At 29.7% G+C, this 13,546-nt stretch overlaps 2 protein-coding genes across 7 annotated transcripts; one reads left to right on the top strand and one right to left on the bottom strand.

Moving 5' to 3' along the window:
- The first annotated feature begins 1,887 nt into the window (after positions 1-1,887).
- LOC124826319 (ADP-ribosylation factor-like protein 8a) lies at positions 1,888-4,802 on the top strand. The gene is made up of 6 exons (XM_047299114.2): positions 1,888-2,092; positions 2,869-2,950; positions 3,055-3,087; positions 3,206-3,327; positions 4,100-4,261; positions 4,404-4,802. Exons 1-6 carry the CDS (start codon positions 2,055-2,057, stop codon positions 4,519-4,521), a joined length of 555 nt encoding a protein of 184 aa, XP_047155070.2. The 5' UTR covers positions 1,888-2,054; the 3' UTR covers positions 4,522-4,802.
- A 916-nt stretch (positions 4,803-5,718) lies between these two features.
- LOC124826320 (telomere repeat-binding factor 2-like) lies at positions 5,719-10,909 on the bottom strand. 6 transcript variants are annotated; one of them, XM_047299119.2, is made up of 8 exons: positions 10,692-10,904; positions 10,186-10,251; positions 9,773-10,035; positions 9,393-9,619; positions 8,829-8,913; positions 7,351-7,434; positions 6,552-6,901; positions 5,719-6,065 (listed from the first exon to the last, which is right to left on the bottom strand). In XM_047299119.2, coding segments are annotated over exons 3-8 (897 nt in total). In that variant the 5' UTR covers positions 9,923-10,035; positions 10,186-10,251; positions 10,692-10,904; the 3' UTR covers positions 5,719-6,064. The 6 variants fall into 6 exon arrangements, with proteins under 6 accessions (XP_047155075.1, XP_087956944.1, XP_087956943.1 ...); XM_088100818.1 differs by lacking the exon at positions 5,719-6,065 and having other exon boundaries at positions 6,548-6,901; positions 10,143-10,251; positions 10,692-10,909; XM_088100817.1 differs by lacking the exon at positions 5,719-6,065 and having other exon boundaries at positions 6,548-6,901; positions 10,692-10,909.
- Positions 10,910-13,546: the final 2,637 nt, after the last annotated feature.

Raw genomic sequence — 13,546 nt, 5'->3', positions numbered from 1 at the left:
AAAACTGAAACTAAATTTTAAATTATTAAACTAAATATGATAAGAAAATATCATATTAATATACATGTAATAATCATTATATATATATATATATATATATATATATATATAATAGATTATCGATAAAATAAAATTTTAAATGTATAAATTATTGAGATTATTAAACCATAAAATTTAACAAAAGAGGAATAATTGTCATATGAAAGAAGGAAGAATGATAAAAAGAATGAATGTTCATATGATATTTTAAATAATATTAACCATAAAATTTTAATAAGGGTAAAATAGGAATGAAAAAAATAAAGAAAAGGGTAAAAGAGGAATGTGGTGGTGGAGGAAGCAAGTTGTGGTGGTGTAGGGAGTAACACCCAGAAAAATTTGAACCCGGCCCAACCCACCACGGGTTGGTGGGTAAACGGGTTGGCTCACTGACTCACTTAATTACAATTTTTTTAAATAAAAAAAAATTACAAACATTTTATAATTCAAATCTAAATAAATTTCACTTTAACATTTCACTCCGGGTGTTTAATTAATTTTGAAAATAAGGAACTTAAATATTTTTTTTAAGCAAAAACAAAATAAGAAATAATTTTTATAAAATTAAAATTAAATTTTAATAAAATAAAATTAAGTAGGTGGGTTGGTGGGCCAATCCGGTCCACCACGTTCAACCCGCATGATCCGGATTTAAATGAGCCGGGTCGAAATCTGACCTGCATAAAAAAAATACAATATTTTTAAATCCAATCCGGCTCAAACTCATGAAGGGTCGGGTTGGCCTGCGGGTTGTGACCCATTTTGACAACTCTAATTTTCTTGACAATGTAAATAATAAGTTAGCGTATTAAAAATTTTAAAATTTTTTTTTGTTGTTCTTCTATATCTCCTCCACATGTAAGTAATATAATAAATAATTATATATAAAATTACTTTAATTGAAAATCTAGAAGTCTATTTCAAGTTTTTTATATCTAAAATATAGGTTTTACACAAATGAATATGGTTATCTAATTCTTAATCTTTTAATAGTATTATAAAAAGGTTACTAGAAACTGGAGATAAATTCTTAATAATCGAAAAGTATAAAATTTGGTCTTTCTTACTTTTTCTTTTCTCATCTTTTAAATGTCTTGATATTAATAAAGTTTCTAAAACTTATTATACGATGAACAAGGCTTTAAATTATTTTTAAAAATTAAAATTATTTAAACTATTGAAAAATATTAATCACAACTATTTTAACAAATAACAATAACAATAATAATAATAATAATAATAACAATAATATCAATACTAATAATAATAACAACAATAATACTAAGATTAAAAAATAATATTTAAATATGAGTTTGTTTGTTTTAAATTATAAAATTTAAATTAGTTGATTATTGTTACGTAATAAAACAATATTATTATAGAATTAAAATTTACAAGTAAACCTCTGAATTATATATTATATTAAAATTAAGTTAAACTCTGAGTTATGTATTATATTAAAATTAATTGGATTTGTATTATATTAGTTATATTAAATGAATTACAAATTTTAAGATTTAGTTTGAATTTGAATTTTGTAATTAAAAAACTTAAAACTTCTTCCATAATTATCTTTTATTGCATCAAATTTTTTAATATTTTGTATATATACGTATTAAATTTGAATAACTTAATGCTTTTTTTATAAGAAAATAACAAATATTTAAAAATATAAAGATAATATTTTGATATTTTTTTAATTTAACCATTGATAATTTAAGATATGGGCTTGAATGATTTTAGGTATGGTTAATTCGAATAAATCTTTAAAAAATATTAAACCATAAAACGAGATATTGAAGATATTGTATGTTAAAGACTAAAAGATAAAATTCTGTTGTGTCTTTTTTTATATAAGAGTAGGAAGGGAGGGAAGGAAGAATAGGTTTGAGAGAGAAAAGGCGAATTGGATTGCATTTCTCTCTCTTTTTGGTAGACCAAGAGGGAAATAGGAGATCTGATTTCTTTCTCCCTTTGCATAATTTTGCGATCAGAATTGTCTTCAAAAAAAACCAATGGGATTGTGGGAAGCTTTTCTCAATTGGCTTCGCAGGTAAGCTTTTTTAACAAAAATAGTCAGGCTTTTCGCATTGATTGGCTCTTTGTATCACTCATGGTCTTTTCATTTTCAGGTTTCTGGTATTTGTGTTTTCCTTGTATAGTCAGTTGATAGTTTGTAATGTGTATACTTTATGTATGGCTCTGCGTTTTTTTTTTTTGCTCAGAGGGAGGATTTGTTGGTGGTCTAATGTTTTAGAGTATTGATTTCCAATATTTTTGTACTCATGCAAATATTTATATATCATGTGAGTAATGTTTCACAATTTATAAATGTTTTCACCTTTCATACGCTACGGGAATGGTTTTGTTTCAAACGAGATATCTTAAATTTTCTAGTTATCACCGTCTTAATTTTGGAGAAGTATGGGGAACTTGTGGATAGGAAATTTATGTATGTCTGTGTGTATAATCTTTTTATTTTTCAATTAATGGACAATGATGTTTTCTTGACCTTTTGGAATAAAGGTAGATATGGAAGTCACTGGTGAAAAAATGATACAAGCTTATTGGTATGGAAGGCAAATCGCCTAATTAGATTTTTTTTGTCCTGCACTTCCAAATTCGTTTATGTGTGAAACAGAATAGTGCTTTTTTAAATTACTTTTGATTGCCCTAATATTGCTTTCTCTTTTTAATGCACAAATTTTTAGTTTATGTTACACTTGGAAGTGAAATTATACATTTTTAGGTTTAGAGTCTATGTCTGAACTTCGTGAATCACTTTCATCAAGAAAACAAGAGCTTATTGTGTTGTAAATTTGTTTGCAGCCTATTCTTCAAGCAGGAGATGGAGTTATCTCTGATTGGACTTCAGAATGCTGGAAAGACTTCCCTTGTAAATGTAGTCGCTGTGAGTACAATAATCACTTTGGCTTTCGCTTAGCAATTTAGTTGTTTATCTTTAAGGTTGACTAACTGACAATATTTCTTATACTTATTCTTTTTGGTTTATAGACTGGTGGCTATAGTGAAGACATGATTCCTACTGTAAGTTCACCAAATGCTTTTAATTATTGCTATCTCCTCCGTTTATTCAATTTTACGGACTTTTCTGTATACCGTGGGCAAATAACATTCTGATCGATTCGTTATTCTCTGATTTCAGGTGGGATTCAATATGAGGAAAGTGACAAAAGGGAATGTTACAATAAAGTTATGGGATCTTGGTGGGCAGCCAAGGTTCCGCAGCATGTGGGAACGTTACTGTCGTGCGGTTTCTGCTATTGTGTATGTAACGAACTTCTTATCTTTTTCTGAATTATTCTCTCTCCCTATTTTCTCGCGCCCTTATATGCATGTTTCTGGCAGGATTATAATTTACATGCTTATACTGATACAAATTACTGATAAATGTTTAATGTACAAGTTGTATTGTAATGAACTTGTGTGTACAGTCTTCATGTTGCCTACATGTTTTTGATTCTGGTCTAGTGATCAATATAAGGTCAATTTGTGTTTGTTGCATTTCATGGTTGTTTGATAATCAAAGTGCGTAGTTGTTTATTTGTGTTTGTTGTAATTGGGATACATCCAGAATAAGTCTTGTTTGATGGTAACTAGTGGTTGAGATTATTTTTTCTTCCTTGAACCCAAACAATGTTCTTCAAATTTATCTATGACAGTGATGCAAAACCAATTGCTGCTCAGATGCCTTAGTAAAGGGCTCCTCCCTGGTGTATTTGTATTTATAAATAAATTCAATTGTCCATCCATGAAGGGGTGTACGCAGACTTATTATCCTTCAATGACCATAATTGGCCTAAAACTTTAATCTGTATGCTTTGCTGCTGCCCAGTGTCGAAAAGACTTTGTTAGTTATATTTCAATGCAATTTTAATTGGTTGTAACAATTGCTGCTGCTGAGAATTCTGTCTCTTAGATCCATTGCACTTGTATAATTGGATCGTGCGCACTTTGTTTTAAATTTACACTTTGAGCTAACAGTCTAATGCTGAATCTGTTCAACTTAGCAACTAAACATCATACCATATTTCTGCAGTTATGTTGTTGATGCTGCCGATGCAGATAATCTTAGCATATCAAGAAGTGAGCTTCATGATTTGCTGAGCAAACCATCATTGAGTGGCATTCCTTTGTTGGTATTGGGGAACAAGATTGACAAACCAGGCGCTCTGTCTAAGCAAGCATTGACCGACCAAATGTAAGACCTAATATAAGTATGAAGCAATAAAGGAGTAAAGTAATTGTAGAAAGTTATAGAACTAAGAATTCATTTTCTCCTTTCAATTTTCTTTTCTATGTGTTCAAACTACTTCAGTGCTGACAAATACTATGGTGTGCAGGGAATTGAAGTCAATCATTGACAGGGAAGTTTGCTGCTTCATGATCTCGTGCAAAAACTCGACCAACATTGACTCTGTTATAGACTGGCTTGTAAAGCATTCCAAATCGAAGAGCTGAACTGCTTCTTTCTATTTTGAACTCTAGTGTAATTTATGGTTGATACATTTATGGATTTACTAGAGGCGTTTGCATGTCTAACTCAGTTGCTGATTGGTTTATTTTCCTTTTGTCAGATGCTTTGTAATATAATATCATTCTTGTCCGGTAGGTAATCAAACGGGATGACATACATGGGAAAGGTTACATTATGAGTAAATCAGTGTGTCATAGGCTTAGCCACATCATTAAAATTCATTGAACTGCATTTGCGATGAATATATGTTCTTTTATCTTTCTAACTCTGGATTGGATATTACATATTTTCTAATGATCTAATATCTTATGTTCTTATTTTAACCCCACGAGTCTATTTTAACTTGCGCAAATTCAGCTGCTTTCATTGTGTTCAATTATTTTTTTCGAAGGGTTAATAACTTGGAGGTTTTTCTTATGTTTGGCTAATTTCATATTAAATGAAATTACGTACATATTCTATACCTTCCATGTTTGATGTTTGGCGCAAGAGCATGATAGCAAAATACCTAACAAATATATACTAATTACTACACCTGATCATTGAGTAGTGCTATTCATCACAAGTGTATCATGCAAGGTTGTAAATTTTGCTAATCAAACCAATATGATTTCCATTAAAAGTTGGAGGGAATTTTGCCAAGCTCTTTTAAAATTCTTAGAATTAGGTAAATCTTTTAAAAGAACCAATAGTTGTTCTTTTCAATCTTTTAATTTTATTGCAGTTTTGACTAGTTTACAATTTCATTATAGGAGTTCTAAATTAAAATATAATAAATTATTTCTTGTTTTATTTTAAAAAAGAAACAGTTAGAAATTATATTTTCAAGTATTGTATTTTTTTATCTAAAAAATACATTTATTCTGCATTTGCCTTATTTTTAGAATAATTTGTCCGATACACTGCGCATACAATTATTTGTGAATACATAAAATCATAGTTTTACCTTACCACCGATCATGCCAAACTAGAAGTATTTAAAACATTATCTTTTAAAAAAACTAATTTTTGATATAAAAATAAAGCACAATTTAATTCACACTTTCGTATTCAAGCAGTAAATTTAGATCACAAAACCAAACTCTTTGTAGAATACTAATCTAATTTAGCTTTTTCTACAAATCTCAAATAAGTTAAAAAAAAAGGGATTTGTATAAGACCTACGAGAAAGTGACACTCAATTTTGTTATCAGAAAATTCTAATAAAATCTGTATTCTTCTATTTACTATTATAGGATGTCCATCACAAAGGTTCCATCATAATACTCAATCACTACTTCCTCTCTTCCACTGATACTTTGTATTCTCGCCTCAATTGTCTTTCTTCAAAATAAGGTAAAAAAAAAATAATAAATAATACGCTCTTAAGGACTCCTGACAAAATGTTTCATGGATCAACCACCGCGTGTTCCAAATTTACAAACCTAAATTATATACAGTAGTTGAATACATGCAGGAAGTGTAGCAGCAGAATTATGAGCTCAAACTGATATACGGGTCATATCAGCACTGCAGAAGCTGACACCATCTGTACACATTTGAAAAATCAAAATGTTAGCTACAAGAACTGACACAAACCAATTTTCTGCAGGAACAAGAATAATGTAGTACTAATAAAAGCAAGGAGAAAATCTTTTGACCCGTATTAGTTAACAAAACTGGAATCTTTTCACAATTGACAAGGTTTTTGTTGACAATTAAGATTAGGATCACTAGTAATTAGAGTCAAAAGAGAGATGAGAATTTTAACTAAGATATTGTCACATGCTATTCTGAGGACAATCCTGACTCAATGATGAAGTTGTCCTTCTTGACTAGTTAGTTGTGATTTCAAATTTGAAAACAGTCTCTGCATAAACTAGAAGGTTGTTAAATTGAATAAGCAATAAGAAATGGTGGGCAATTACATTGGAAATGGTAAACACTTTCCAACAGCATTCTAATTGAAAAAAATATTCTGTAAACACAAGTTTAGGCATTGATAAATTTTCTTGGTAAGGAAAAGGAAGCTTACCAAATGTGAAGCGTCTTGCATTTTAGAGCCTTTATTGCTGCTTTTGCAAACACTCGTGCAGCCTCTGCCTCGGCTTCTGCAGTGTCTGCCTCCCTAGCTGCTGCCTCAGCCTCGGCAATGGCAGCTTCCGCCTCAGCAACTGCTTTTGCAGCAGCAGCTGCTGCTTCTTGTGGTGTCACACCCTTCATTTTTGATAGCTCTGCATCAATTTCGGATTTTGAAAGAATGTTGACACCATTCTTCTCAGTTTTTGGAGAATCTTTGGGCCTTCCTTCCAGGAGTAACAAGGAAGAACATCTTCTTTTCTCAGATATAGTTAAATTTGTTGCAATCCTGTACTTATGCTTTACCTGTCATTACTCGTTAGATATGTCTCACTCAGGATCAATTGACCAAATACTGATATTAATCACATACCCAATATTTACCTAAAATTAAATTAGCATTAGACGCAAATATTTTATCAATTCAAAATTTGAAATAGATTTATCACTCTTGCGAAAAATCTGTCAGATATGCATAGTTCAACTACTACAAGAAAATATGTCTTTTTGCATCTGTAGATACATGTAACCAGTTACTTAGGTGTAACAAATGATTTTTTTGTTCATAACCTTGAGTAAATAACATCAATACGTTGTTAATAATGTATCTGTCATACAATAACTAAAATTTATCCAAGCTGACTGTGCTTCATTACAAAGTTTTGTAAGTAAAAATGCTGCTTATTAGGAAAATAGGGTCCAATAATTCAAGCAAAATTCTGTCTTGTTAAGAAGTTAACTAACAATAAAATTACCTTCATTAATTTTCCACTTGCCACCATGTGCTTCAGTTTTGTTGACAGTAACTTTCTGAGGGTTGGTGTAGAACAGTATTGATCCTGATGAGGTGAAAAATTGTCATTACTTCCATGCACTGGTACTGACCAGCACAAAATGAAACTTTTAAATTGATATTATTTACTGCATTTAATAATTCTATAAGCCAATCAAGATTACAAAAAGAGCAATAAATATCAAATTACTATTGGTTGATCTATGCTAAACATTTCCGAAACATGGGTGAGCAGAAGAGTTAGTAGCTTTTAATGCTTGACATGTGAGACACCAGCTTGGACTTGGAAAAAAGAAACATTTAAAAAGTCAAAATCTTTTGATAGCCGCAGAAAGGAATTCTCGATTACATGTCATAACAAGTTGAAATTGTTGATGGATAATAAACAATTAGCAATTTTGGTAAGACAAAATAGCTAATTACAAGTTTATTTGACTAGCTTATAAACAAGTTTTACCAACACAAAAGTGTTTGGTAAGGTACTTCAAAGTAACTAATTTTAAGAGTTTATAGCTAATAAGATAGAGGTTCCTTTCACTAGCTTGTAGCTTATTTTATTCTATTACTATCATTTATATTTTAATACATTTCCTTATTATTCTTAATTTCTTTTTACCTATGATCACCTATTTTGAATGTTACATTGACAATTAGTCATCACAATTTTTAGTCTTTTTAGTTCAAATTAAAAAAAGATTTAACATTATAAATGAAGTAACTAACCTTTCTTTACATGATACTATTTGAAAATCATACAATGAAAATTAAAAAAAATCACCAGTAGTTTAAATTAAAAATTAAAATTTATGTTTTATAAGATAAATAAAAATTAAATTTCATTAATACACATTAGATCACCTAGTATAAACTAAATCCCTTTTCTAAATCCAAAAAACATATAGGACATTAAAAAAAGAAATAGAAGCACTAAAATGTTTAATAAGAATTTACTTATTTGTTAAAAATTATAAAATTATAATTACATAATATATTTTTGTCTAAAAAACACAAATCCTATCTATACAATAAAATTTATGTACTTATGTTCATTTACAAGCTAACTTATCAGCTACTAAATACATCCAATATCTCACTCCATGGACCACCCAGAGAAATATTTCAAAACTTTTTCCTGAATTTTGTTGTGTACTGCAAACTAGATTAGAAAACACGGGCACATACATTTCCTTTGTCACATATAAGTAATAAATCAATCAATGCAAAATGTCTACATGGAAAGATATATTATTTGATAGCAGATTAATGAATGCAGACAATTTACTCTCTAATCTTGAATTAAATCTTTTCATGAGAGATTATCAGGAAAAAAAGAAGCCAACCACAAAACAAATTAAATATTCTTTTAGAATTAAAGTTTACATGCACTAACACTTTGATCATCATTTGTTTCTTGAGATGCTTAGATTCTAGTACAAATACCTCAATATATGAAGCAATTGCTGCCCTGTCAGAACCCTTCGGCTCCTTCAACTTGATAATAGACTCTAATATAATATTATCCAACCTGACATTATTAAAAAGCATACAGCTGCTGTCATTGAAATGCATAATGTCACAATTAACAATAGTTTTAATATTTTGACAAAATTACCACAAAATTTGATGGAATATTGTCAACAGAGATAACAACAGAAGATAACTATTTATCAATAGGCAACTGAATATCATACTTTCTGTGTATTTTTGTCTTGCTAGGTTCAAATTCATCATAAAATTAAATAAACAAAAATCAACAGAAATGAATAATCAAAATACATGATTCCTCATTTCTAGAAACTTAGTTTAATTTTCTATTTATTAAAAAACCATTTCTAGAAACTTAGTTTAATTTTCTATTTATTAAAAAAATTGTATACTAGTGCACTGTATTGTGCAATCTTAAACCTAATTATACATGTTTCTTCATACAGTTTTTAAAAAATTAACTCAACTAAACCGAGTAGACCAATTACTAGTCAAGAGTAAATGGCAGATATATTTAACTGGAAGTTCTGTAGCCTTGATACTTTTTCCTTTGAATTAGGAGATATTGCACCAGAAACTGCCAGAGGTTTGGGATCTGCTGCTCCTCTGTCACGTTGAACTGCGGTACTCAAGGCCATGTGATTATTGTCAATTTTTGGGGATGGTAGTAGGTTCTTTTTAAGAGCAAGCTTTGCCTTCTGCCTTGATCCCCATATTGCTGTCACATTTATGTTCCTCCATTTGTCCTGTTTCACGGTTTAAAACACACATGATACACCCTGGTATGCTTAAAATTTAGAAATTTTCTGAAAGCTAATAGAACTCTGCAAATATTGATGCAGTAAACAAGAATGTCATTTCACATGTGCAGAGTAGTAACATTTTAGGCCGACACTTACCTTGAGATCAACATTAGAACGCATGCGCAGAATGGAACTGAACTCTGGGTCAGTAAGTATGGTGCGCCATTTTCCAGCCCCATGTTTGACAACTCCAGCTTTCAATGCCGCTTCTTCCTCTGCGGTCCACTTTTGCTTAGGAGCACCCATTAAAATAAGTCCGAAACCTTTCTATGACAGCCAAATCTCTGCTTTTGTTTTAGTTGAGGACTGTCTTCTTCTGCATGTCCATCAACCAACCAAAAAACTCTCCCTTAACTTACCTACAGGCATGAGAGTGAAAAAAAAGTTAAATACAAATGACAAGACAGTTTCATGTTTAAACACATTTTCTTCCTTAAATATTTTCTTAAAACAAAAAAAATCGAACCCAAGATCTCCCTCATCAAGCATTGACTTCAATTTTCAATTACCTTCAATCTCATCCACAAGACATCTAACTTCTGAACAGTGGAAACTCCGGAAAGCCTAATAATCACCTTTTCATATTATTTATCAGGAAAAAGTGATATAAGTTAAACATTGTCAGAAGCATCTTGACCAGGAAAAAAAAAATGCACATTATTTTTGCAATGGCAATACAATTAGACAAGTCCTTGCAAACATAGCAAAATGGCACCGCATGTCCTCGTACAGAAAGAGTTACTCTAATTCTACATCTGATTCCATAACTCTCATAACATTAACAACAGTGCAGAATTACCTCAAAGGGTTATTACATCACCGCCTCAAATAAAAACCCAACTGATGCTTTTGATTCGGTTTCAAATTCATTATGCACACATAAATCTTACATTAATTAAACAAATACAATGACAAGGAAAAGTGGCCGACTCTTCAACTCGCACAGGACACTTAATAAAAGTAACAGAGAAAACAATCGGCGATGTGTAAACTATATCAGTGCACATTAACTAACCTGGAAATATAGATGACACAAAATTTAGTTGACTTGGGAGAAAAAGGAAAGAAAATTAGCAAAGAATCGACGGAAGAAGATGTAACGCATCGAAGAAGAATCGCGGGGCAAAGATGTGAATTGGGAGACGTTGGAGTACATACACGCAGATAAATGGAATTGGTACCTGTGAGGAACAGGAAAATAACAAGAGAAAAAATAATTGATGTCTTCTGGTTTATTTGTTTTAATGTTGTTTTTTCTGAGAAAAAACTAGCAATTCAATATTTTTTTAAATTTCTAGATGATCCCTTTATTGTATCCAAATTTGTTTTTAGCTTTTCTCTATAATTTTACTTTTCTTTTGGACTGGATCTCGATGCACAGAACTCCATAAAAGGCCAACCACCAATGGTGGTCTACTACTCAATTTAAGTACAATTTAAAGGTGAAAATAGAATAAAAATTAAAGGGAAAATAAATTTTATTTATTTATCATTAATAATTTTTTATTTTATTTATATTTATATTTTAATTACTTTATTGTAATAAAAAATATAAATATTATTAAAATATTTATAATATAATAGATTATATTATAAATTATAATCCATATTTATTATGTTATAATAAATCTTTTGATGTATATTTTTTTTTCTAATTTTATTTTTTAGACAACTACTTTTTAAATTAAAATAATTATTTTATCAATTTTACTTTTTAAGTAGTTTTTCAATTTAATTATTTTTTAACCTAAAATAGTTACTTATAAAAACATCTATAAAATAAATAAAAATTATTTATATTTATTTTTATAATTATAATAGTAATAATTTTATTATTATAAAAAGGTGAACATAAATATAAATTAATATGTTTTCATTAATTAGTTATATAAAAGACCTAATAAGTAAATTTCTATACAAATGTTTTCATATTTATTTTGAAAATTCAAACTCGTATATTTGTATAAATTGTTTCTATTAAAAATAACTCTTCTCCTTGAGTAATCCTGAAAAATCATTAATGTACTCTCGTCTATTCAATTTGCTTAAAAAGATCACAATCAAAAGGAATGGAAGCTTAAATTGGAAATATTATTGAAGAACAAAAATCATACCATAATAAGTAATAAGCATCCTTCAACTGGGAAATCACCATTTTACAAATTGCACTTGAGAATAGCAGCAAAGAATCATCACTATATTGTTTTGAAACCAGGAGATTAAAAACTAAATAAATAAAAAGTAGAAACTTAGAAGATAAATTCTATAGAAAAAGGGGGGATGTGGTTTTGAGTGAAGTGAAAAAGACATAAAGTGAAACTTCAAGGGGAGTTTTGCAAAGTTGCAATTTGACATGAGTCTCTCGGTAAAAAAAATAGCTCTAAATGACTGTTGAAAGGAGATAGAAATTTTAAATAGTTTCACTTTATTGTCAATTGGAGGATAAAATAATGTTGAGGGAACTTTACCTTGAGAAAGAATGCTAGAGAATCCATAGTAAGGAAAAGACAAATTAAAGTCTTTCTTTGAGAAGAGGTTTGATTAAAAACCTTGAAAGAGCACAATGTCAGGTATTGTTGAATTCAAGACCATGTGGGAAGATTATAAAAGAGGTTTGCTCATTTTGAAGAGTTGAAAATTAAAATTATCATGTAGATTAATTTAATTTCAAGTTTAAGCTCTTTTTTTTTTATCAATTTCGTGGGAAAGGAATATGTTCAAATGGTACTTATTGTTTATTTATAGTTCTTATTCCTGTAATAGAAAACCAACAAAGATTTAGGTCATTTCAGAATTATCTCTTCAGTTGTTATATATACAGAATTATAGTAAAAATAATTACAAGTAGATAAAAAACAGTTACAAGAAGTGTGATTCATCACAGAAAAGTGCCTTCATTGAGGGGAGAAGTATATTACTTAGTGTGTCGGTGACAAATAAGTCCCTTGATTAAGCAAAAAGAGAAAGTCTTTAAGGTGAATGATGAGAAGACATATGATTTCTTTTTTTTGGAACTTTCTTCATCATATATATGCTTAGGAGATTGTGTTTTAGGGATAGATGAATCTTTTAGTTGAGTGTTTGTTCAGAATCTAGTTTATTAGTTTTAGAGAATGGAAGTTCTACTACACAAACATTTAGGCTTAAAAGAGAATTGAGACAATCAGATCCCTTGACACCTACTTTGTTTACCACAGAAAGTTTGAGTTAGTGGTATCATGAAAAAGAGAATTTTCAACTACCTTTATTCTAGTTTACTGATGGCGAGAAAAAAAAAATGGAGGTAAACCTTTTGCAATATTGAGATGATACCCTTTTTCTTTTGAGACTTCTCCAAACACAGTTTTTCTCATAAAAAAATCGTGTTGAGATGCTTTGAGTAGTATTTTTATAGAAAGTTACCATTTTATAAAAGTAGTTTTCGAACTACTGGGATGATATGGAAAACCAAAAAAAGGTATGTTAATTTGTTAAACTACAAAATTTTAACTCTCCCCATTATCTATACAGTGGCATGTCCTACTGGGTGGGTAGAGTTTGCCTTTTTTTCAATTTGGTTTTATCCAATTTATTGAGATTAGAGGAAAGGTTGAACCAGAGTAAAGAGAAATGCCGAGTTCTCTTGATTGTGTTGTGAAATATTAAGTTATGCAAAATGAATGTGCTTTTAATTCTCGAATATCATTGACAAGACTATTTCTTTTGCTTGGTCTTTATTGAGAGACTACATGGATTCATTTATTTACACAACTAGTCAATGTTTAGTCTTCCCTGACATACTGTTTTCTAAAGTTGTACTCAAGTTGCTATAGCTTTGGAGATAGGGTATTTATCACTCTTTTTAGCTTACTGTATACAGGGATTAAATTT

This window comes from Vigna umbellata, chromosome 10 (assembly GCF_029865625.1).
Source record: "Vigna umbellata cultivar VRB3 chromosome 10, Vumbellata_1.0, whole genome shotgun sequence".
NCBI lineage: Eukaryota > Viridiplantae > Streptophyta > Magnoliopsida > Fabales > Fabaceae > Vigna > Vigna umbellata.
The sequence above is the reverse complement of the archived record's forward strand: the minus strand, read 5'-3'. Positions and strand labels throughout refer to the sequence as shown.

Excerpts from the sequence above, each read along its gene's own strand:
- LOC124826320 (XM_088100818.1), bottom strand. The coding sequence starts at position 9,922 with ATGGGTGCTCCTAAGCAAAAGTGGACCGCAGAGGAAGAAGCGGCATTG. Across the intron at positions 8,914-9,392 it reads TCAAGGCTACAGAACTTCCA|GTTGGATAATATTATATTAG; the intron begins GTTAAATATATC and ends TAATAATGTCAG. Across the intron at positions 7,435-8,828 it reads CAATTGCTTCATATATTGAG|GATCAATACTGTTCTACACC; the intron begins GTATTTGTACTA and ends TCACCTCATCAG.
- LOC124826319 (XM_047299114.2), top strand. The coding sequence starts at position 2,055 with ATGGGATTGTGGGAAGCTTTTCTCAATTGGCTTCGCAG. Across the intron at positions 2,951-3,054 it reads CCCTTGTAAATGTAGTCGCT|ACTGGTGGCTATAGTGAAGA; the intron begins GTGAGTACAATA and ends TTTGGTTTATAG. Across the intron at positions 4,262-4,403 it reads CAAGCATTGACCGACCAAAT|GGAATTGAAGTCAATCATTG; the intron begins GTAAGACCTAAT and ends TATGGTGTGCAG.